Source organism: Hydra vulgaris, chromosome 06, assembly GCF_038396675.1.
Source record: "Hydra vulgaris chromosome 06, alternate assembly HydraT2T_AEP".
Lineage (NCBI taxonomy): Eukaryota > Metazoa > Cnidaria > Hydrozoa > Anthoathecata > Hydridae > Hydra > Hydra vulgaris.
This window is the reverse complement of record NC_088925.1, coordinates 12,183,410-12,207,500: the sequence shown is the minus strand read 5'-3', so window position 1 is coordinate 12,207,500 and position 24,091 is coordinate 12,183,410. Positions and strand designations below refer to the sequence as shown.

Below are 24,091 nucleotides of genomic sequence, written 5' to 3'. Positions count from 1 at the left end.
CTCAGCACCGATTTTCTGAACAAAGACCCTTCAGTATGGAAAGATGATCCTGGTTACAAAAGTGGAATTGGAACTTAAGAAAATAGTGGTTGTGAATGATGTTGCGGAAAGAGGAGTCAAACTCATTCAGGATTATAACAACATTCTCACCAAAGACGAAACTGAGAAACAATTTGTTTTACAGATCGTTGCCGGAGACCGTAAGAAGTACCCAACTGCTATTAAATCCTGTCTTATGAAACAGTAATGTTCAAGGTTCATTGGTTTACATTATGTTTTGATTCTATGGACGTTATTGTTGTACATGAAAATGCTTTTGCCTTATAGCTTTTTGGTGTAGTAAATAAGAACATGGTTTGATATAGACAAGAGTATGTCGTTTTTGAACGGAATTAATAATTATGCATATTATGTTCCGACTTAAAGGCGTTTGAAGGTTGCCTTGCAGTTGTCTGATTGAGCTGAAATTTTGCACAGTTCCTTATTTGATTGATTGGAACAGGATCAGGGGTTCGGAGGTGCAACATTTTCACTTTCGAAAATTTCAATACAGCTAAGGGCCATCCTAATATACATATATATATATATTATATATATATATATATATATATATATATATATATATATATATATATATCTTTTTTAGGCAAAGGCTAGGAGAAGCCAACTCCGACTTAAAACACCCTCTGCATTGGGGCTATTGATTGAGTAAAGGCTAGAAATGGTGTCTCAATCAAGACTCTCATCTTGGGCAGATGTGAAATGCATCCAACTACTGTCTTGTAGAATACCTCCTAAGCAAAGACTTAAGGTGTAAACGAATTCTATCTGTTAACCAGCCTCTGTGGTAGCTCTAAGAGAGTCTGATTCCATCAACAACTGTAAAATATCAGAGTACTAACAGTGCCATGTTGTGCATGGCTGGTGTTCCTGTTTGTACTTTTGGTGTGCATTGTCAAGGCCACATTTTGAGTCCAGTTTTACGGTTTAGGGTTTGTTAATAGTATTGAGGCAATTTCTTGGACTATTAAATAGTGTGCTGACTACTACCTGTGCTTGGAGTCAATTTCTTTAACAAATTTAAAAATGACTAAATAACCATAAACTTTCATTCATTAATATTCATGGTAACTTCAGTTGAATTTTATCTCTTGGAAAGTTCACCAGAGTTCTTTGTGAGACTAATTTGAGTTCAGTTGTCTCATCCTGTGATCTAAATGTTGATGGTTATCTTCCTTTAATTTGTAAAGACTCCAATAATCACACACTTGGCATTGGAATCTACATTTGTAAGAATTCACCCATTTTTCAGGAAACTAGGTTTGAATCCACAGACTATTTTTTTATGGGCTTTCACTTAGCACCACTTCACTCTATTGCCTTTCTCTTTATTTTATATCGCTCTCCTTCATCTCAAGACTGGGCTCTTTTCCATGCTATTTCTGATCAAATTGACCAAGTCCTTTCTCTTTATCCTTTAGCCATTATCTTTGCTGTTGGTGACTTTAATGTTCATCACACTGAATGGCTTGGTTCTAATATTAGTGACTCTGCAGGCGCTAAGATCCACAACTTATGCCTTTCTAAATCTATCACAATAAGCCAACTTTCTAACTCCCTTTCCAGACAATCTGAATCATTTACCTTCTCTACTCGACTTATATCTTGTTTGTGATCCTTGTCAGTGCTCAGTTTCTCCAACTTCACCCGTAGGTGCTTCAGATCACAGTTTGATTATTCTAAAACTATTATCTCACTCTTATTCATCATTAGAATTCCCTTACCATCCTACCTCTAACAACTACCATAAAGCTGACTGGGACTCTTTCCATGATTTTCTTTGTGATAGCCCTTGGGTAGAAATCTTTTATCTTCCTGCTGAAAAATGTGCTTCTTACATAACTTCTTGGATTCAGGCTAGCATGGAATCCTTTATTCCCTATTGACAGTTCTAAGTCAAGTTTCACTCTTCTCCATGGATTTCCTTTGCTGGTGTTGCTGCACTTTCCAAGTGGAAATAAAGAAGAGTGTTGGAGTTCAAGGATGACTTTAATAAAGCGGTTAGAAAGAAACAATTTGATAACCTCAAAAACTTTCCCAGATACACCATACGAAACAAGCTTATGGAAAAGACCAGCATGCTAAACTTTGTAGAAAGTCCTAGATATGTCAAGAGCAATAGCCCTAACCTCTCCACCTCCATCTAATGCACAATAAAATCGTTCAGTCACAACAGTTAGCAAGTCAGCCGTATAGCGAAAGGATCAAAGACTCAAAGACCTCGCTAATAACAGAAAGAAGACTGATCAGGCAATAATTGGAGGGGTCAGAATATTCACCAGAGTTTTTAAAAATTGATGTCATTTCAAGCAGGCAGGAACTCAGTCAAGCCCTTATTAAATAGTTTAGAGGAAATTGAAGAGAGTTCAAGAGAACAATTTTGTAAGACTATAACAGAAATGTTGTCCGAACTACAAGCCGTAGAAGAATTTAATCAAGATATAACATTAGCAACAGAAGCTGGAGTGATTTAAATGTCTTACAATGGGTTAACCTGTTTAATTGGTATGGAAGGAAGAGAACGACCATAAGATTCGAGAGTCGAATTAGAAGAAAATTTCTTTGCAAATTGCCTTATCCTTGGGAGAGATAATAAGATAATGAGAGATAGAATGTTAGACCTACTTTTGTTAACAATGCTGTTGAAGAATTTTGTTAAAGAAGTCTCTAGAGCTTAACTTCTGAGATAAGATGCCAGATTTAGTGAACTGAGAATAATGGAGCTTAGCATCTGACAGCACTATTTTGCATAGATTCCTTGCAATAATATATAGCCATTTGTTCTCGTGAGAGTTGTTCTTTTAAAAAAGATGAAAAAAATGATTAGGATTAGATATAGCAGCTGCACTAGAGAGTGAAAACCATATAGTAGAATGAGGCTTGACTTGGAACCGACGAAATAGAATAAAAGCTTCCATTTCTGCCTGAATCCAGGAGGTTACGTAGGAGGTGCATTTTTCAGCTGAGCGAGAAAAGATATCAGCCCAAGGACCGTCACAAAGAAAATCACGAAAAGAATTCCATTTAGTCAAAAAAATTAAATCAGTGATTGATCACTGATTTATCTTTTTTTTTGTTGCAAATGAACTTTGAGCTTATCATATTGAATTTATTATTAACTCTTAATTAATTTCTTTTCTTTAATGATATAAATAAACATTGATTAAAAATTATAAAATAACTAAAAATGGATTCATGCATAAACCAAAAATGACTTTGTTATATAAAACATCTCACAAGAAATTGATTTCCTCATAGATACATTTTTTGAAAACGACTATAACAAAAGTAATCTTATTAAAATAACAAAAAATATTTAGACCAATTCGTTTCAATAAAAAAACAGATTGTTAAACTACTTTGGATACCTATTTTTGGCCCAAAACTCTGAAGAGAATTTAGAAAACAAAACATCAAACTTTAGAGTAGTAGTAAGTAGTGTGATGATAGGGTGAGTCTGAAAAAGAAGTACAAGATGTGAGATTTAAAGAGATCATTGCATGTTCAGAACCACCTAAAGGAGAAAAAGGAAAAACTAAACACAAGCTAAGATTAGAGACCAGACATAAATCAAGGAGTGAAGGTAAATGATTAGGATTGTCAGGAAAACGAGTCACAAAGTTAACTATCTGAGTAAGAGAATGAGAAACTGCCAGCAGGGTCAGTGGTGTTAGAGCAAATCCATTCAGTGTGATGAGCATTAAAGTCACCAATAACAACAATATTGGCAAAGGAGTAAAGAGAGAGGGCATAGATAGTTTGATCAGAAATTATATCTAAAAGAGTGCAGTCTTGGGAAGAAGGAGAACAATAAAGAACAAAGAGAAAGGTAATAGAGTGAAGAGGTGCTAAGCAAAAGCACATAAAAGAATGGTCAAAGGATTCGAACCTGATTTCACAACATATAGGTGAATTGATGCATATGTATACTCCCAGATATAGTACTCATCAACACTAAAATCAGAAGAAGGGATAGCAGAATTTAAATTAGTCTCACTAAGAGCAAGCAAGTCTGGTGAATTTTCCAAGAGGTAAGATTCATCTGATAAACAGTTGCTATGCAGATCATGAATATTAGTAAAAGATATATTAAAACAGTTAGGTGGTGGTGATGATTTTTTATGTTTAATATTTGGGTTACTTTTGGCATGATTTAAGTCTGAAGAGAATTTGACTCATTCATAGATAAAGCAAGGACCCCTAAGCAATGAGCTGTGCAATTTTCTCAGTCCTCTCCAACCTTAAGTCAAAACATCATATATATATATATATATATATATATATATATATATATATATATATATATATATATATATATATATATATATATATATATATATATATATATATATATATATATATATATATATATATATATATATATATATATATATATATATATATTAAATATATATATATGTGTGTGTGTGTATATATAAAAGTAAACAAAATATATATGTATATATATATATATATACACACACAAGCCATGTAAGCTGCTCCTCTTAACAGCTTTTTTCAAGCGCTTTCGATTTTTGCATTAGCTATCTCTTTATTCATTAAATAAAATTTTTATTAAATAAAAAATAATTTTATACTAGTTAAAAGCATTTTTTTTTTTTTACTTCTGATGCTTGTTGAAGAATCAGAAGTAAAAAAAAATATATATATAGTTGACTGAAGACTTGAAAAGTTATAGGTTATATGAGTCAGGACAACATAAGGATTGGAGTGAGTTCTAAAGGATTGAAGAGCGGAAAAGGAAAAAAACTGGACAAATAAATATTTTTAGGGCATGCAGGAAAAGATACAGTAAAAGAATCAAACTTTGCTGAATGACGAGTTTAGCGAGAACGCGTTTTAGTTGATGGAACTTGAGATGATAGCTCTTTGAGCAGCGATTATGATAGTATTTGTAGAAAAAATGAAGAGATGCAACTTTACAACAATGCAAGAGATAATGCTTTTAATGTTGCAAGATCATATACATAAAGAGCATCATTTATTGCACCATAAAAAAATATCTTAGACAAGTGATTTTTTTTTTGATTCACCTTAGTTTTCCATATATTTATAAACAACTTATTTGATAAAAAGTTTGATAAATAAAGAGCTATAAAAATTTTTACTGCTTATAAAAAAAATTTAATATTTTAATATTTGAAAATTTAGTTTAAGAATCATTACAATAGTTAAAGATTCCACAACAAAAGTGTTTATATTATTACAATTTTTTTAAGCAGAAAATTTAATTGTGCATTATATTTTTTTATTTTGCTTAAACTGAGGCAAATTTATATATACATACATACATACATATATATATATATATATATATATATATATATATATATATATATATATTATATATATATATATATATATATATACATGTATATATGTTCTATAATTTGTTGCATTTGAGAGTATGAAAGGTAAAAAATGATTCTTTTGACAACAAATATGTCACTTTTAATTACTTTTGACTTTCATCCAACATTTCCGTGTTGTCATAAAGTTAAAACTTTTAAACAAATTAATTTAATTGGAGTTTAATCACTTTTTAAAGAAACCCGCAAAAGCGCAAATTTAATTGACCAGAATATTTTTAAAAACATTCTTAATGTTTTTAATAATATAAACAATGTTTTTATTTTTATTTTTTTTAATAAAATGTTTTTTTGTTTTTTTTTACTGTAAATCATGCGCGGAGTGTTGCTACATTGATTATCTTATAGCCTGCTGCTACAAGGGAGTGTTGCTACATTGACTCCTAACTGGTTGTCAAAAAGTTTTTCCGTATTTTATTGACACACAAAAAAAATTAAAATGCAAGACCAGTATTTTTTTTTTTATCACTTGATAGTTTGCCTGCCCTAACCAAAACCTCAGTCGATGTAGCAGCACTCCGTTGCGAGTCAGACTATAAGATTATTAATGTAGTAGCACTTCATTGTAGCAGCAGGCTATAAGATAGTCAATGTAGCAACACTCTGCGCATGATTTACAGTAAAAATAAAATTAAAATAAAAACATTGCTTATATTTTTAAAAACATTCTGGTCAATTAAATTTGCATTTTTCCGGATTTTTTAAAAAATGATTAATTTCCTATTAAATTAATGGTTTTAACTTTATGGCAACATCGAAATGTTTGATGAAAGTCAAAAGTAATTAAAAGTGATGTATTTGTTGTTGAAAGAATCATTTTTTACCTTCTTAATGTACTCTCAAATACAACACTTTATATATATATATATATATATATATATATATATATATATTTATATTTATATATATATATATATATATATATATATGTATATATATATATATATATTAATATATATATTAATATATATATATATATACATACATATATATACATACATATATATATATATTAATATATACTAATATATATATATATATATATATATATATATATATATATATATATATATATATATATGTATGTATATATATGTATATAAATATATATATATACATATATATATGTATATATATATATATTAATATATATATATAATATATATTAATATATGTATATATATATATACATACATACATATATATATATATATATATATATATATATATATATATATATATATATATATACATACATATATATATATATACATACATATTAATATATATATATATAATATATATTAATATATATATACATATATATATATATATATACATACATATACATACATACATATATATATATATATATATATATATATATATATATATATATATATATATATATAAATATATATATATATATATAAATATATATATATATATATATATATATATATTATGTATTATATATATATATATATATATATATATATATATATGTATATATATATATATATATATTATATATATATATATATATATATATATATATATATATATATATATATATATATATATATAGCAAAATATCCATTTTATATCAAAATCAGTGTAATTTTTTTGATTGCCATAAATTTTGATTGCTTGTTTTTATACAAAAATTTTATTACACTTTTTTAACAACTAATTGTTGAATTTAAAAAAAAGTTTTTGCAATTAAAAATTGCTTCCTTAACCAAAAGTTGATCTTTTTTTTTTTCACCAGGGATGTGGTGGGGATGGAACTTGGAACCTTTTGCTTTTGAAGCAAGAGCTCTACCACTTCACCACTACCACATTTGATTGAACAAAAAAGTTAAATCAGTGATTGATCATTGATTTAACTTTTTTTTATTTTATTGCAAATGAACTATGAGCTTATCATATTGAATTAACTATTAACTTATAACAAAAGTAATCTTATTAAAAAAACCAAAAAACTTCTTAAACTAATTAGTCTCAATAGAAAAACAATTTTGTTTAACTACCTTTGATACCTACCCTTACAGAAATATTCCATGGAATTGCATGGGTATTCCATGGAAATCCCATTGAATTCTTTGAAAAAAACATGGTTTTCCCATGGAAACCAAAATTCCATGGAATTTCAATGGGCGAACCATGTTTTTTTTTTCATATCTCATGTTTTTACCATAGCTCATGTTCACCATAGGTTTAACAAATCCTAAAGTTACAATCACTTGTAACTTGAGAAAATATAACTTTTGCATTTTTATGTTTTTTGTATTTAATAAGATTATAAATTATATGTTTTTTATAATACATCACATTTAATATGACTCAAAATAAACATACAGACATAAACAACTAGACATACTTGCAATAGCTAGAGTATGATAAATGTATGCATTTTATAATGCATCATAATATGATATTATCAGAGATGTTGGTTTCAAGACTTAATTCTTGGTCCTGAGACTTCTTGAGACTCATTCAACTGTCTTGGCTTTGAAGCTTGGAATCTTGGTCTTGGTATTGAATCAAAATACCTTGGTCTTAGTCTTGGTCTTTACGTTTCTGGATACTACCATACTGTGATGCATTATAAAATGCATATATTTATTTATTATTTATATATTTAATTTTATATTATTTATGCATATACTTGTTCTAGCTATTGCCGATAGCTTTGCTTACAATGTAAGCAAAGCTATTGGCAATATTACAATAGTATAGCAAGTATGTCAAGTAAATCAGTTTGATTTCTAGTGTTTATTTGGTTTACTAAATATATTTTAGTTTTAATATACATTAGATAACTAGCCTATTAGATAAGCAGTGTATCGGATAAGATTAGATAAGCAGTGTATTGGATAAGATAACTTGTGTACAACAAATAATTAGTACTTTTTTTTTTTTTTTTTTTTCTAATGGCTTTAGTTTGCATAAAAATGTTTTAACATTTTTTTAAATAGTTCAAAAGCTGTCTAAACAAAATGGTGAATTGAGTTCGAAGTAACCAGAAAAGATATAAGCGTAATCTTTGGGATTCAACTTGTAATGATGCTCTAAGAACAATATAGTTGGAGAAGGAAAACTATGGTAACGTTTTAAAAATATCAGAAAGAGAAGTAAATTAATGCAAAAGATTTTACTTCACAGTTAAATATAAGCATATAAAAGTAATTTTTATAAAAATAATACACTATTACTTATTATAATACAATTATTTTTATTTGTTTATTTTTAACTAATGTGAAGTGCTCGTCTTAGGTAAAAATAAATTTATGCACACACTTTTATATCTATTATGTTTTTACATTACTATTCTTAATAAATTACATATTTATTATGTTTTAAATAATGAAGTAAAAATATAATAAATTTTTGAATTTAATAGTGTGAGCATTAGACCTTTTATTTTAACTTTATCATTTTATTTAAATTACTGCATTATAAGCAGGCAATTTTGACTGGCAATAGAAACAATGTTTTACATCTTTCAATTAGATAGGACAAAGAAGTAAACTTTTTTTTAAATTATGATTTATAAGTAATATATTTGTTGCTGCCTTGTTCTATACAAATGTTATCAACATATAGGTAATATTTATATATGTGCATTATTCTTTTCATTTTAACTTTATCATTTTGTTTGGATTACTACATTACTAGCAGGCAGGTTTGACTAGTGTTAGAAAGAATGTTTTACATCTTTCAGATAGATCGGACAAAGAAGTAAGCTTTTTTTAAATTGACATTTATTAGTAATAATACATTTATTCCTGTCTTGTTCTATATAAATGTTACCAACATACAGGTAACATTTATTTATGTGCATAAATCTTTTTATTTTAACTTTATCATTTTATTTAAATTACTATATTATCAGCAGGCAGGTTTGACTTGCAATATAAATAATGTTGTACATCATGCAGATAACTTAGACAAAGAAGTAAGTTTTTTTATAAGTAATACTATATTTGTTGCTGCCTTGTTCTCTATAAATGTTACTAACATGTAGGTAACATATATGTATTAGTTTATGCATAAATCTTTTTATTTTAATTTTATCATTTTATTTAAATTACTACATTAGAAGCAGGAAGGTTTGATTGGCAATATAAATGATGTATTAATCTTATAATTATTGTTTATAAATAATGATATATTCATTGCTACATTTTTTGTTGTTGTTGTTGTTGTTGTTGTTAATTCCCCAAGGCCCAGAAGGCCACTACAGATGAGGAGGCTACTTAATTGTGGTTACAACTCTATAACTCCGAAACACGAACCTTGACAAACAGGGCCACTGCGCAGAGAAACAAGTTGATAACTAAATAAATGTTATCCAACATTTGACAATATTTATATAGAACATTCAAAAAGTTGTGTGTTGATGCGTTATTATATGATATTATTAAGGTAAGTTATAATAGATAATAATTATAAGTATAAATAAATTAGTAAATAAAGAAAATTAATTAGTATGTATATATTAATTATATGATTTCTTGTCTAGATTGATGAAATGGACAATGATACTAACTGTGGTAAAAACAATAATGAATATCAAATTGTATTGATGACTCTTTTTAATTTGTTGAAGCTTGAAGTTATAAACTATCAAATTTATATATACTACTTTTATCAAATAGTTTATATAAAATAATAAACATGCAAATTGTTATATTTTCTAAAAAAATTGTTTTCTTAATCTATTTCAATTGTTTATCACTGTATGCATATCACTTAATAATATGGTATTACTTGTAGTTTTTTGTTTTATTTCTTTTCAGTATGCTTATACATATGCATCATATGCTTTCATATGCTTATACATATACTGTGAAGTCAAATTTTAATGTTTTAGGTGCATTATAGCTATTATTTTTCAAGACTTATAATATTCAACAAGATTTAAATTTTATTTTGTTTATTAATTTCATTCCATGAAAGCGATCTCATAGATTAAAAGAAATCAATAATATTAGCAAGTTGCGTGATAAAATTTGTTTTTTATGATTTTATATGACAATTGAAATAACATTAGATTTCAAAAAACTTGAAAACAAAACATGCTATTTTACCATGGAAAACCCATGGAAAGTCATAGAATTTCCATGAGTATTTGGAGCACCTTTCCATGGAAATACCATGGATTTTCAATGGAAACGTGCTCCAAATACCCATGGAAATTCCATGGGTTTTTCATTGATTTTCCATGGAAATTTTCTGTATGGGTATTATTGGTCCAAAACTCCGAAGAGAATTTAGAAAACGAAACATCAGAGTTATATTTCATTTAGCTCCCAATTTAAATAACATATTGTGCAACAACAAAACAAAACTACCTCTGAACTCAAATCTGGGTGTTTACTAACTTAAATTCATGCAGAAAATATATAATATATATATATATATATTATATATATATATATATATAAATATATATATATATATATATATATATATATATATATATATATATATATATATATATATATACTGGTAAGACCAAGAAAAAAATCATTTCAAGAGGTGCGGAATACCAAAAAACCAGTAAAAATCAAAAATGGTAGAGTTCAGGAACCATGGAATATTCTAGAAAATGCCGTGGTAACTTTAATTGGCTGAATCCTAAGACCTTGGCAGTCATTCCAGAATACAGAATTAGAAAAATTAAAGAATGCTTGGAGTCGAACAATGCAAGAGTTTGACATGAGATAGGTATTGGGCAAGTTGTTCTAAATGACAAGGAAGTTTTAAAACAAAAACTTAGGGACCCATTTTGACAAAGATTTAACTGATGTCACTATTATATCATTTTATTGGTTTTTATATTTTAATGTCTCCTTATTTAAACATTTTGTTTTATGTTATTTTATGTTTTTTTATTACCTGTTGACACAAAATATTGTTAATATATTATTATATCAAAATATATTTTAAAATAGTTATACGTTGCCTTTTATTTATTGAAATCAATATATATATTCATATATACACACACACACACACACACACACACACACACACACACACACACACACACACACACACACACACACACACACACACACACACACATATATATATATATATATACATATATATATATATATATATATATATATATATATATATATATATATATATATATATATATATATATATATATATATACACACAACAATTTTAAAGTGTATTCAACAAAATAGAGTGCTCAATGTTCTTAAAAAAATAGAGCAACAATAAGTTAGTAGAAAATCACTTAACAAATATTTTTCATTTAACACTGTGTTTCATCAATAAATGACGGTGTCACAGTTATTGGCATAACATTAATTTTTTTAACAAGTTTTTTTTTCTCAAGTATCATTTATTTATTTGCGGCATCATTTATTTTAATTATATTTAAATTAATACTTAGAGTAATTCTATGAAATAGTTTGTTATATTAATCAATTTTCAGCCTACAAGACAGAAAGCAATAAAGTGTCATTAAAGTCTCTTTAAGACACTCAAATTTAAAAACTTGCCTAAAAACTAAAGAAATACCTGACCAGGGGAAATACGCCCACAAGTTGGAGATATTTCAAGTGGACAATTTGGTGGGGGAACAAATTCAAACATAGTAAAACCAACAGGAAAGGGAATACCATTTCCAATTCGTGGAATAAAACTTGGATTATTGTTTTCATGATGATTTGTTATTAAAACATGAGTTGTAGAACTGTCCATAACTGCAGTTGGTTTAAACTTTATTATCTGTTCAGAAAGAACAAGTGGTGGCAAAACACCCACACCTTTACAGCGTAAGTAAAATTTTCTTCCAATATGAGACTTGCAAACAAGTTCAAAATTGTATTCCTTTAAAATAAAATATATAAAATAAAAATAAAATTATATTGGTTATCTTGGTTAATAATTAACAATGATTCATTTTTGTTAATTCAACCTCTGCTTTTTTTGGATTAAAGAACAAAATGATATCCAGTAGTTCATTTGGAAGAACTGTTCCAAAACCATCATTTGGCTGAATTTCAATAGCCTAAAAAAAATTTAATATTGTAAAAACACCAATAATATTGAAATAAAGTATTTTTTTAATTGGCAAATCCCAACAAAATCTGGCAAGATCTCAACAAAAAACTCTAATCCAAAGTAATAAAATAATATCAAACTTCAAATAAAAACTCATTCAAGTTATGTACTGAATCTCATGTTTATGGCTATTTTTCATAATTAGTGCTGTATGTATGTATATATGTATATACATATATACATATATACATACATATATATGTATGTATGTATGTATGAATATTTGTATATAGGTATGTATGTTTGTATGTATGTATCTATATCTATCCATCTATCTATCCATCCATCCATCTCTCTATCTACCTATCTATCTATCTATATATATACATAGATATATATATATATATATATATATATATAACATATATATATGTATATATATATATTTATATAGATATATATAATGTAAAATACATGCTACATTTTTGCAGGCTCTTACACACATGTCTATGTCTATCTCTGCACATGTTTATTCAATTCGCTCACAAAGTTCAGCAATTGTAGGGTTTGTCCTTGTATACAATATTTTCGGTAGCCCCAAAAGAAGAAGTCCGGAGGAGTAAGATTGAGAGAACAAGCAGGCCATTTAATTGGACCTTGTCTACCTATCCATTGTTGATTGAATTTTTAATCAAGCTAGCTTTTTGCTTGACAGAAGTACTGAGCTAACGCCATAACTTGTTGAAAGTACATATGTTGTTTAACTTTAGGCCATAAGAACCTTTCAAGCATTTGTAAATATGAGTTCCCTGTGATCAAATCGCCAAATATGTATAGACCAATTAGATTAAAAGTTACTTCACAAAAGTTACTGACAATTAATGAAATCTTAATAATACAATTTTTAATTAACACTTTGTTTGCATTTTGTATATATATCTAAATTAATAGTTATACTTTATATGTATAGGTTTTTAATAAATATATTATGATAATTAGAATCAAAAAATTAAAATTGAATTTCAAAGATTTTGATTTTTATACCAAATAAATCCTGAATATATATATATATATATATATATATATATATATATATACATATATATATATATATATATATATATTATATATATATATATATTCAAAGTTTCTATTCAGCACAAAATGTCTAAAATTCTAATAAGACAACTTTTTTAATTTTTGTTAAAATCATTTAATTTATAAAATACATGTTTCAACTATATCATAATCATCCTCAGTTAAAATATATTAAAATGCTTAAATCAAATTTGTAAAATTAAGTTGAACTAATAGAGACCTTATAATAAAAAATACAATAAAAACACAAAGTTTAAAGTCTATAGGAAAGGGATCTTCTGTCGAAAAAAGTTTGAAATTTTCAATGAAGTGAAAACCAATCTTATGGTGACTGATTTACAATACCTTTTAATGATTGTGTTTAATTTTTGTTTGGTTAAATCAGATTTTTTTCCAATATAAGGAAGTTTAAAATATTGTTAATATTGTAGGTTTTCTGCTCTTCTTTTCTGTAGTTATAAGCTCTATCGATTAAACATTTAACCAGACTTACTTTGTATGAAAATGAAGTAAAACTAAAAAAGTTTGTGTAAAGTTCCGAGAAAGTTTTTTGATGAAAAACAGTGGTAATTGTGGAATTGTTTGTTTTATTTATAGTTAGGTCCAAAAAAGATTGACTTCTTTTTCCATTTTAAAAGTAATAAAACTTTGTTTATTATTGATATACTCTAAGAATAAATTGGAGTGGTTTTCGGATGTGAAAACAGCAAAAATGTCATCTACCTAACGTTATTAATAACCTGGTTTTTCTCCATTATATGATTTGAGCCATTCATCTTCAAAAATTCCCATGAAAAGATTAGCAAGAACAGGTGCTAAGGGAGAACCCATAGCAACATCATCAAATGAGTTTGAAATGTTACAAAATTGAAGAATGTTTTAAAATCACTTTTACTAATTTTAAGATTGACTTTAATATTTATAATGCTATTGACGACAATATCTATTGTTTCTTGTAGTTGAATATTGGTAAACTTACAATTTTATATATATATTTATATATATATAAAATTGTTTTTTATATAAATATAAAAATTCATATAATAAAAAAAAAATATATATATATATATATATATATATATATATATATATATATATATATATATATATATATATATATATATATATATATATATAAAAATCTTTAATAAAAGTCTTTAAATAGTTAACAAATAACCAAATATAAATGTATATGAGCTGCATATGTTAAATAAATTTTTCACTAAAACCTCAGGAACTCCAACAAAACCATATTCTTGAGCAAGGATAGATGTATTAATTAGTTTTACTGGATGACTGACTCGTTCATAAATAGTGCAGAAACCAAAATCAATTTCTTTTGTGTTGAATTCAATATCAGATGAGGTTATAACACTTTGAAGCAAGAATGTAATATATTGAACCTAAAATAATTTATAGTTAAATTTAGAGCAAGAAAACAAAAACAAAGCAATAAGGAAATTAATAAACATGGTTTTACCTGATTAGCTATCCTGATAATAATTGGAATTTCAAATACATCTTTTTTTAAAAATATACCAGCATCAGTTAAAATTGACTTTCTAGGTAAAAATTTTAACTGAACTGAAAGTTGTGATTCTGGCTGAATAAAAGCTGTTTTCGGTAGAATATCTAAATGATCATGAAGTTCCTTTGGGATCTCAAATCGTAATCGAAATGTTGTTGAAGCTCTAAAAAATAAGTTTGTTTAAACATTTTTATTAATGTATTGTAGAGTAAATAATGTGAGAATTTTTTTTTTCTTACTTAATTGTAAATAAATTAAGTAAGAAATAAAACAATTCATTCACTTAACAGCTTAAACAATTTTTTCTTTAACATTGAACTTTAAGATCATTATTAGTTGGTGACATGTTAACATAGATTACTTAAAATAAAATAAAACAATATAAGACCAGGGCAGATTACAATTTTCTAAATATACATATTCTCATGACCTCTCTTACATTTGGCCTCTTCTTCTTTTTTTATTTCATTGTTATTGCTTTAGTTTGATTTACATTCTCTGGCCAATTTATTAGATACACTGTAAGATTTAATTTAAAGTATATACAGCATTAGATGATGCTGTATAGCTTTATTGTTTTTAATAAATACAATACATATTTCTTTATTATTCACCTTATCACCTGTTTTTAAACACAAATATAACATCATTGTTATAAAAAAATATGTACATCATTGTTATAAAAAAAATATGTACTCTTCAAAGAAATTTTGTAGCTCTTGAAAAAAATTGGAACTAATCCAATCAAAAGTTGATACTTTGTTAAACTACATTTAGCTGATATAAGATCTTTAGATCTGCATGGCAAGCTATTAATACAAAACTGTACTCCTGCATTTTAGAATGATCTCCTGCATTTTAGAATGATCTTTTCTAATAGTTATGTTTTGATATCGCATAATAATATCACGGCTTTTACCCAGCAAATCTAACTGAGATACTTTTCTCTTCTAAAAAAGCTTTAACAAACAGTGTCATGTGGAAAGAAAATCAATCTTACATAAAAATGAACAATTCCCATTTTTCTGAGCTGCAATACCAACTATTTTGTAAGACCTAATCTTGCCTAATGTAAGATATGTTCTTGCCTCACTATACTTTTTACCGCATAAAGAAGTCTAGTACCCTTACCATTGATTACTACCAGATTATCATTTTTGTAGGGTACTTAGCAGTCTGAAAAACACCGTTAGAATGAAACTTTTCTTCATGACAAGAATGTACAAAATATCTAGACAAGCCTAAACACCTGCGCTGATTTTTTATTATTCCATAAAAAATGATATTAAATGTATCATTTGTGATGCAATAATACCAACTTAAAGATTTCCACATATATATATATATATATATATATATATATATATATATATATATATATATATATATATATACATATATATATATATATATATATATATATATATATATATATATATATATATATATATATATATATATATATGTATATATATATACATATTTTTATTATTTGTATTAACATAAAAACATTAAATATATATTATACTAACATATTAATTGTATTATTTGTGATGCAATAATACTATAATAATAATATTTATCGCACCACTGTTTGGCCCACATCAGATGCTTTGCATCCATTGCAGCAGCTAACTTGCATATCCTGGCAAGCAACCCTTAAAATCAAATGCTTTTACTGTTTTTTAAACAGTGTGCTCAGAAGCATTTACATTAACATCTTAGAACAGCAATTTTGTGGCAGCATATCTGTTTCTTAAACATCTTTCTAATCTTGGGATAAAAATAGGTTATTTGCTGCATCTTCTAATTTTGTATTGGGTTGAAATAGTCCCCTGACTTCTTTATTCAATGAACATTAGCTTCAGAAACCTTTAATTGTCATGATTCATTGCTGTTTGAAAATATCTAAGCATAAACAACCTTTAAGGGTATTCACTTCAGCTTACTATGTGCTCAAAGATCTTTTTTATCCATAATAAAAATGCCCTAATAGAATATTAAAACACTGCATACAAAGTAAATAAATAAACTGCGCAGTATAAAACTGTAAAATTAATAAAAACAGGTCATTAAACCAGATAATCACACCTGCAACTGAGAATGCACATATAAATGTGACTGAGACTGGTTTGTACTTGTTAATGTTTGTTAATGTCACAAAAAAAAGGAATAGTGTCACAAATAGTAAAAACAGGCTATATCGGAATAGTGTCATCAATAGTTAATATATGAGTATATGTGAATATATATACTTACTATAGTGTATATAGATCAGCAATTGCTTACTCATTTTGCTTATCTTTATAGCATACAGCTTTTACAGAAAAAAAAACAAAAAAACAAAGATAATGAAAGAAAAGATTGCTAAGCCCAAACCCTCAATCGATGTAGCGGCACTTTTTTTTTTTTTGAGGCAGCAGACTATAAGATAGTTGGTGTATGTAATGAAGCCCCCGGCAGCAAGTTATTTCAGTATGACATCAGACATGTTATCTAAACACGCATTTATAAATATTATTATTTTTGCGTTTTTAACACTATTTATTAAACTCCTTTACAACATTTTTTTTTAATGGTAATTCACCTCCCCAAGCCCCAGAAGGCCACTATAGACAAGGAGGCTACTTAATTGTAGTTATAACCCTCTCTCAACTCTATAACTCCGAAACACGAACCTTGATGAACAAGGCCGCTGCGCAGAAAAACAAGTTGATTATTTCTTTTACTATTTTACTATTATATTACTCCTTTTACTATTTTCGACACTATTTATCAATGTATGTATGTACAGTGGTGGCCAAAAGTCTTGGAACAAAACATTTAACGACTAAAAAAATTTATTTTTGATCTAAAGTATAAATTTTAAAAGTTTGATGCTTTTGTTTTTACATAGCAATATGTTTACAGTTACATATTTGTATATTGCGCAATTTATTATTGTTTTTTATTATTCATAAGCAATTTATCAGCTATATTATGCGAGAACTTTCACCTAAAAAAAGAGGAATTATTGCTGCATTATATGAACAAGGTTTAGTTCAAAGAGAAATATCTGAAAAGCTTGGTTGTTCATTATCAACTGTAAGTAGAACTTTAAAAAGGCATGAAGAAGAGCCCCGATTAAATTTTACTTCAAAGATGAGATCAGGCAGGCCCAGAGCAACCACCTCAAGAACTGACAAACTTATTGGCCGGATCAGCCATGCAAATCCATGGCTATCTGCACACGAGATTTCAAAAGAAATTTTTATTGAGAAAAAAGTAAGTGACCGAACAGTTAGAAGAAGGCTTTTGGTTGATTTCAAAATGAAGGCATGCAAGCCAGCAAAAAAACCTTTTTTATCATTAAAAAACCTAAAAGATCAAAAAACATTTTGTCAGCGCTACAAAAATTGGACTGGAGAAAATTGGTCTAAAGTTCTTTTTTCTGATGAAACATGTATTAAACAATTTAATGTTACAAACAACTTTGTAAGAAGACCAAAAAACTGTAGATATATGCCAAAAAATACAGTTAGCAGTGTCAAGGCTCCTGTGTCTTGTATGGTTTGGGGTGCTATTTCTGCTAAAGGACGTTGGCCATTATGGATAATGCCCAAGAATACCACAATAAACAGCAAAGTCTATTTGGATGTTATGAAGGAGAAGTTGCCACCTTTCATGCAGATCTTGAACTGCACTTATTTCCAACAGGATGGTGCACCATGCCACACAGCCAAAATTGTAAAGAAGTGGTTTGCTGATGAAGGAATTCAAACCCTTGAAAATTGGCCTGGGTCATCACCAGATCTTAATGTTATTGAAAATTGTTGGCATATTATGAAAGTAAAAGTTGCTGCCAAAAAGCCTAGATCCTATAATGATTTAGTTGAAGCAATCAAATCAGTGTGGATCCATGAAATTACACCAGACTATTGTACAAAACTTGTTAACAGCATGCCAAAACGTATCCAAATGGTAATTGACAATAACTATGCTTCCATTAAATATTGAACTTTATCATGTATGTGCATGTACCTATCATCTTTAAAATTGTTATAAACACTTATTTTATTGAAAAAAATAAAAAAATTTACTAATAAATTGTTTTTCACACAAATATATTGATTTCATAACATAAAATATGATGTTCCAGGACTTTTGGCCACCACTGTATGTATGTATTATGTATGTATGCATGTGTGTATGTATGTATGTATGTATGTATGTATGTATGTATGTATGTATGTATGTATGTATTATGTATGTATGTATGTATGTATGTATGTATGTATGTATGTATGTATGTATGTATGTATGTATGTATGTATGTATGTATGTATGTATGTATGTATGTGTGTATGTATGTATGTATGTAGGTAGGTAGGTAGGTAGGTAGGTAGGTAGGTAGGTAGGTAGGTAGGTAGGTAGGTAGGTAGGTATGGATGTGAAACCAGATAAACTAACTGATTCAAAAAAAAATTTAAATCAAAATCACAATGATCAAAAGTTATATCTCATCAGACATTTTGTTTAAAATTAAAAAAACATAAAAAATCTACATCTTCATAAAATATATTTAAAATACAAAAAAGATTTGTTTACTTAAATACTACAATATTTAGATATTTATTTAGATACTAATTTAGATACTATTATAAAAAAACTAACAAAATTTAAACTTGTTGAAAATATACCTATTGTTGATGACAACAGAATCTTGGTAAAGTCGATCAAACATGCATATACGAAGATTAATTATCTATAAATGAAAATTTAGTATTTCAGTAATAACAATATTAAAAATCCTAAAAAAGATGTTAATGTCTATAATAAGCAAATAAACTTTAACTGTTAATCAATTTGTAACTTTAATAAACAACTTTCTCTAAAAGTAATTCTAACTAAAAAGAAATTTACTGCTTTAGGTCAATGTATTTTAACTCTGTTTTATTTTATTTAGAGTTGTTTTTATTTTATCTCAGTTGAGTTTCAACAAACTCAGAGGGTAAGAGGAAGGCTCTAAATCTTTTTGGCTTCAATCAATGAATTTGCTCTTTTAGGTAATTAATCTGCATAATAAAAACACCTTTAATTATTAGACTTTTTTAATATATGACCTATAATATACAGGATACATAATTTAGTAGTAGTTTGTAAGCTTTTTATTTTAAAAAAGATTGGTTGCTTCTATTTTTAACCAACTTTTATATTTTCAGGTTAAGATGCTCCAAAAAGCTAATGATTTTTTCATCGAGCACCATGGAAGAACATTTAATATTGAAGTTCATATTATCTTCCTTGCTATATCATTGATATAGACAGAACAGGCAACAAATCTATTGAATCTGAGGCTAACACACTAAACTAACTTATTACCACGTGATGTAAAAGTTTTACAAATCAAGTATCAATACCTTTAGATCAGGGTTGAGAAAAACACTTTTTCTGAAAAAACCCCAAAATCATATGTTTTTTTAAAAAAACCATGGTTTTTTTGGTTTAAACTTCTTTTTTTTTAAATAAGCCCTGTTTAATCAACTTTTTCAATAAAAAAAGCATTAATCCTTTCACTTGAGTAGATTATAACTCCTATCAGTGATATAACTCATCAACCATCATTATTTGATGTTCTGTATATAATATTTTTATAGCTTTGCTGAAATTTAAAGAAGGTGAACTGAAATAAAAAAAAATTTTAATTCACCTCCCCAATGCTATGAAGACCACTACAGTCAAGGAGGCTACTTTAGTTGTGGTTACAACTCTCTCACAACTCTATAACTCGGAAACACGAAACTTGATAAACAAGGCTGCTGCGCTGAGAACTTTTCTAGTAATTTAAATTATTATTTTTTGATGATAATTTATGATATCTCCACTGAATTTTTATTTTGTTCCTTCTTCATTCAGGAATGGTATTTGTTTTTTTAGCGATAAAAAGGCAGAAAAACAGGCATTTAAAAAATTGTTTCTATTTTATCTCAACATTTTTTTTTATAAATTTTTATATTATTTTTATATTTATTTAACAATTGGTTTTTAAAAACACCTTCACAAACGAATGTTTTTATAAAGATTCTGAATGTTTTTATTTAAATTTTTTTAAAAATAAAAACATTCTGAATGTTTTATTTTTATTTTTTAATTGTATAACATGCGTGGAGTGTTGCTACATTGACTATCTTATAGCCTGCTGCTATAAGGGAATGCTGCTACATTGACTATCTTATAGCCTACTGTTACAAGAAAGTACCGCTACATCGACTGAGGGTTTGTTTGGCGCAGGCAGTCTATTAATTAATTTAAAAAAACAACTTTAAAAAAAAAAAGTTTTTCCAATCTTTAAAACAACTTTATTTTTTAAAAAAACCTAAAACTGACCTAACAATTGTAAAATAAAAAATGACCAAACAAAAGTGTATATATATATATATATATATATATATATATATATATATATGTGTGTATATATATATATATATGTATATATATATATATATATATATATGTATATATATATATATATATATATATATACATACATATATATATATATATATATATATATATATATATATATATATATATATATATATATATATATATATATATATATATATATATATAAATACGCCTCGACAGGAACAGCAGGCGATCTGACTCTATGCGTGACCAAGCATTCAATATTTAGTTGCAACAACTTGACCAAGGCTTTTCAGATGTTTGATAAAGTTATCAAACATCTAAAAAGCTGTGGTCAAGTTGTTGCAACTAAATATTAAATACTTGGTCAAGCATAGTGTGGGATTGACCACCATTCCTGCCAAGGCCTGTATATATAAATATAATATCACATTGATCAGTTACTGCATTTAAAAAATAAATAGGCAATGTCAAATGAACAACATACTGTAAATTTAATATAAATAAGAAATTAATTTTCAGAAGCATCTTTATGCTTTTAAACAGGTGCATTCATATTAAGTATCTACATGAAAGATATAGTTCGATTTGTAAATTTAAAATTGTTCAAAAAATACTATTTTGGTTTAAATTGATATTTTTCAAATGGTTTAAACCATGGTTTAAACTATTGCTTTAAACCATTTGCTTTAAACCTATCAACCCTGCTTCAGATATATCTGTTATAACATCTCTAATTTTTTCTTCAATGAGAATGAGTTTCTTAGTTGATAATTTTTTTGTAAAATAATGCAAAAATGTGTCTTTTTTAACTAAATATATGTTATCTTACAAAATGCAACTTGTTTAAAATAATTTACAAAAGAAATTAATAACTTTTATGATAAAAAAAAGAAAGAAATTACCTCCTTTTCTACAAATAGTGGAAAATCAACAGCTAAACCACTAACATGGATTACTATAGGATCAAGTGTTTCATTTAAAAATATAATTTTGTAATCAGTCTCCATTACTCCAGTAAATTTTGGTGAAAATGCTATTTCCAACTGAACAGATCCAAAAGCTTGAAGAACTCCATAATAATTCTAAATTTTATTTTAATCCAATCTAATTAACTACATTAGAACTCTAAACTTTTTATAAATTTTCATATCATTTTTATTTTTTAAAAAAACATTTTTTTTAGTTTCCATATTTAATTTTTAATTTTGGGTGAATTTATTATTTATAAGTATTAAATATTTGAATCCTTTTTTAAAATCATACTTTTCCAGTTATAAAACAGCTCTTCTCCTCTAAAAATAAATTTTTTTTTAATATTTAGTACAAACATATATAATTTCATATTATAATACATCAAGAAAGAAAAAATGTCACCATATTAAAAATAAACTTTTAATTTAAAAAAAAATACAAAAACAAGAGATTTTTTAAACAAGAAATAAGAGGACATTTCAAACACAAAATAAGGTATTTATAAAACTTTAAACAGAAAAACTTTTGAACAAAAAACATAAAACATAAAACTTAAAACTTTAGATTAAAGCAAAACCAAAAAGAGTAAAAAAAAAACTTATTAATGAAATATTAAAGACACACAAAAAAAAAACAACTTTTAAAAATAAAACAGGCTTAAAGTTGTAACTAAAGTTAAAAGAAAAAACTTTTTATAATGAGTAAAACAAATAATCATGAAAACTAAATTACCTTTCTAATTCATAAGTTTATAGTTAGTGTTTTATAGATAGTGACTATTTTAAGTTATAGATGGTGATCTTATAAATGGTGACGGTCTTATCTTATAAATGGCGATTGTCTTATCTTATAAATGGTGATTTCTTATCTTATAGATGATGACTGTCTTAGCTTATAGATGGTGATTGTCTTATCTTATAGATGATTATTGTTTAATCTTATAGATGGTGATTATCTTATCTTATAGTTGGTGACTGTGTTATCTTTTGGATGGTGATTGTTTTAGCTTATAGATAGTCATTGTCTTATTTTATAAATAGCGATTAATTAATATAAAAAGTAGTGTGAAGTAAAATGATGGAAAATTAAAAAGAGTTAATGTGTTAAAGCATAACATTAAGATGTTATATTTTAACACATTAGCTAGATATTACCCCCAAAAAAAACAAAAAAAATAGGATGCAGAAATAGAACTTATAAAGAATGGGTGGTAATCCTATAATGGCTTCACAATAAAAATACTTAGTCCTGTTCTTCAAAGTCATATAAAAAATTTGCTTTGAATTTTTTCTAATGTTATTATTATCAGGAGAATGATATCAAAGAACAAAAAAATTGAAAAATATGTTTGTTAGTTTAAATATGTAATAAATAACAAGTGTTAAAAGAATAATAAACAAAAATGGTAAAAATTAAAACCTTTATTAACATTGAAAAACTGATACTCTGCTGGTAAAGCGCCTTGGTTTCTTAGGGTTATTGACTTTTTTTGCACTTCTCCAACAATAACATTTTTAAATTCAATTTTGCTATGTGTCACAAATGGCTAAAAAGAATTTTTTAAAATAGTTAAAAGGCC

The 24,091-nt window shown here is 26.5% G+C and overlaps 1 protein-coding gene across 1 annotated transcript in view; it reads right to left on the bottom strand.

Moving 5' to 3' along the window:
- LOC100210707 (cilia- and flagella-associated protein 74) overlaps positions 1-24,091 on the bottom strand; it is a 114,809-nt gene that overhangs the window by 45,916 nt on the left and 44,802 nt on the right. Inside the window, exons 19-26 of the mRNA XM_065799233.1 lie at positions 23,932-24,058; positions 22,804-22,832; positions 22,443-22,622; positions 19,809-19,873; positions 15,082-15,292; positions 14,831-15,004; positions 12,418-12,510; positions 12,018-12,329 (exon numbers count right to left, since the gene is read on the bottom strand). Coding sequence (XP_065655305.1) covers positions 12,018-12,329; positions 12,418-12,510; positions 14,831-15,004; positions 15,082-15,292; positions 19,809-19,873; positions 22,443-22,622; positions 22,804-22,832; positions 23,932-24,058 — 1,191 coding nt within the window. The remainder of the gene's footprint in view (positions 1-12,017; positions 12,330-12,417; positions 12,511-14,830; positions 15,005-15,081; positions 15,293-19,808; positions 19,874-22,442; positions 22,623-22,803; positions 22,833-23,931; positions 24,059-24,091) is intronic.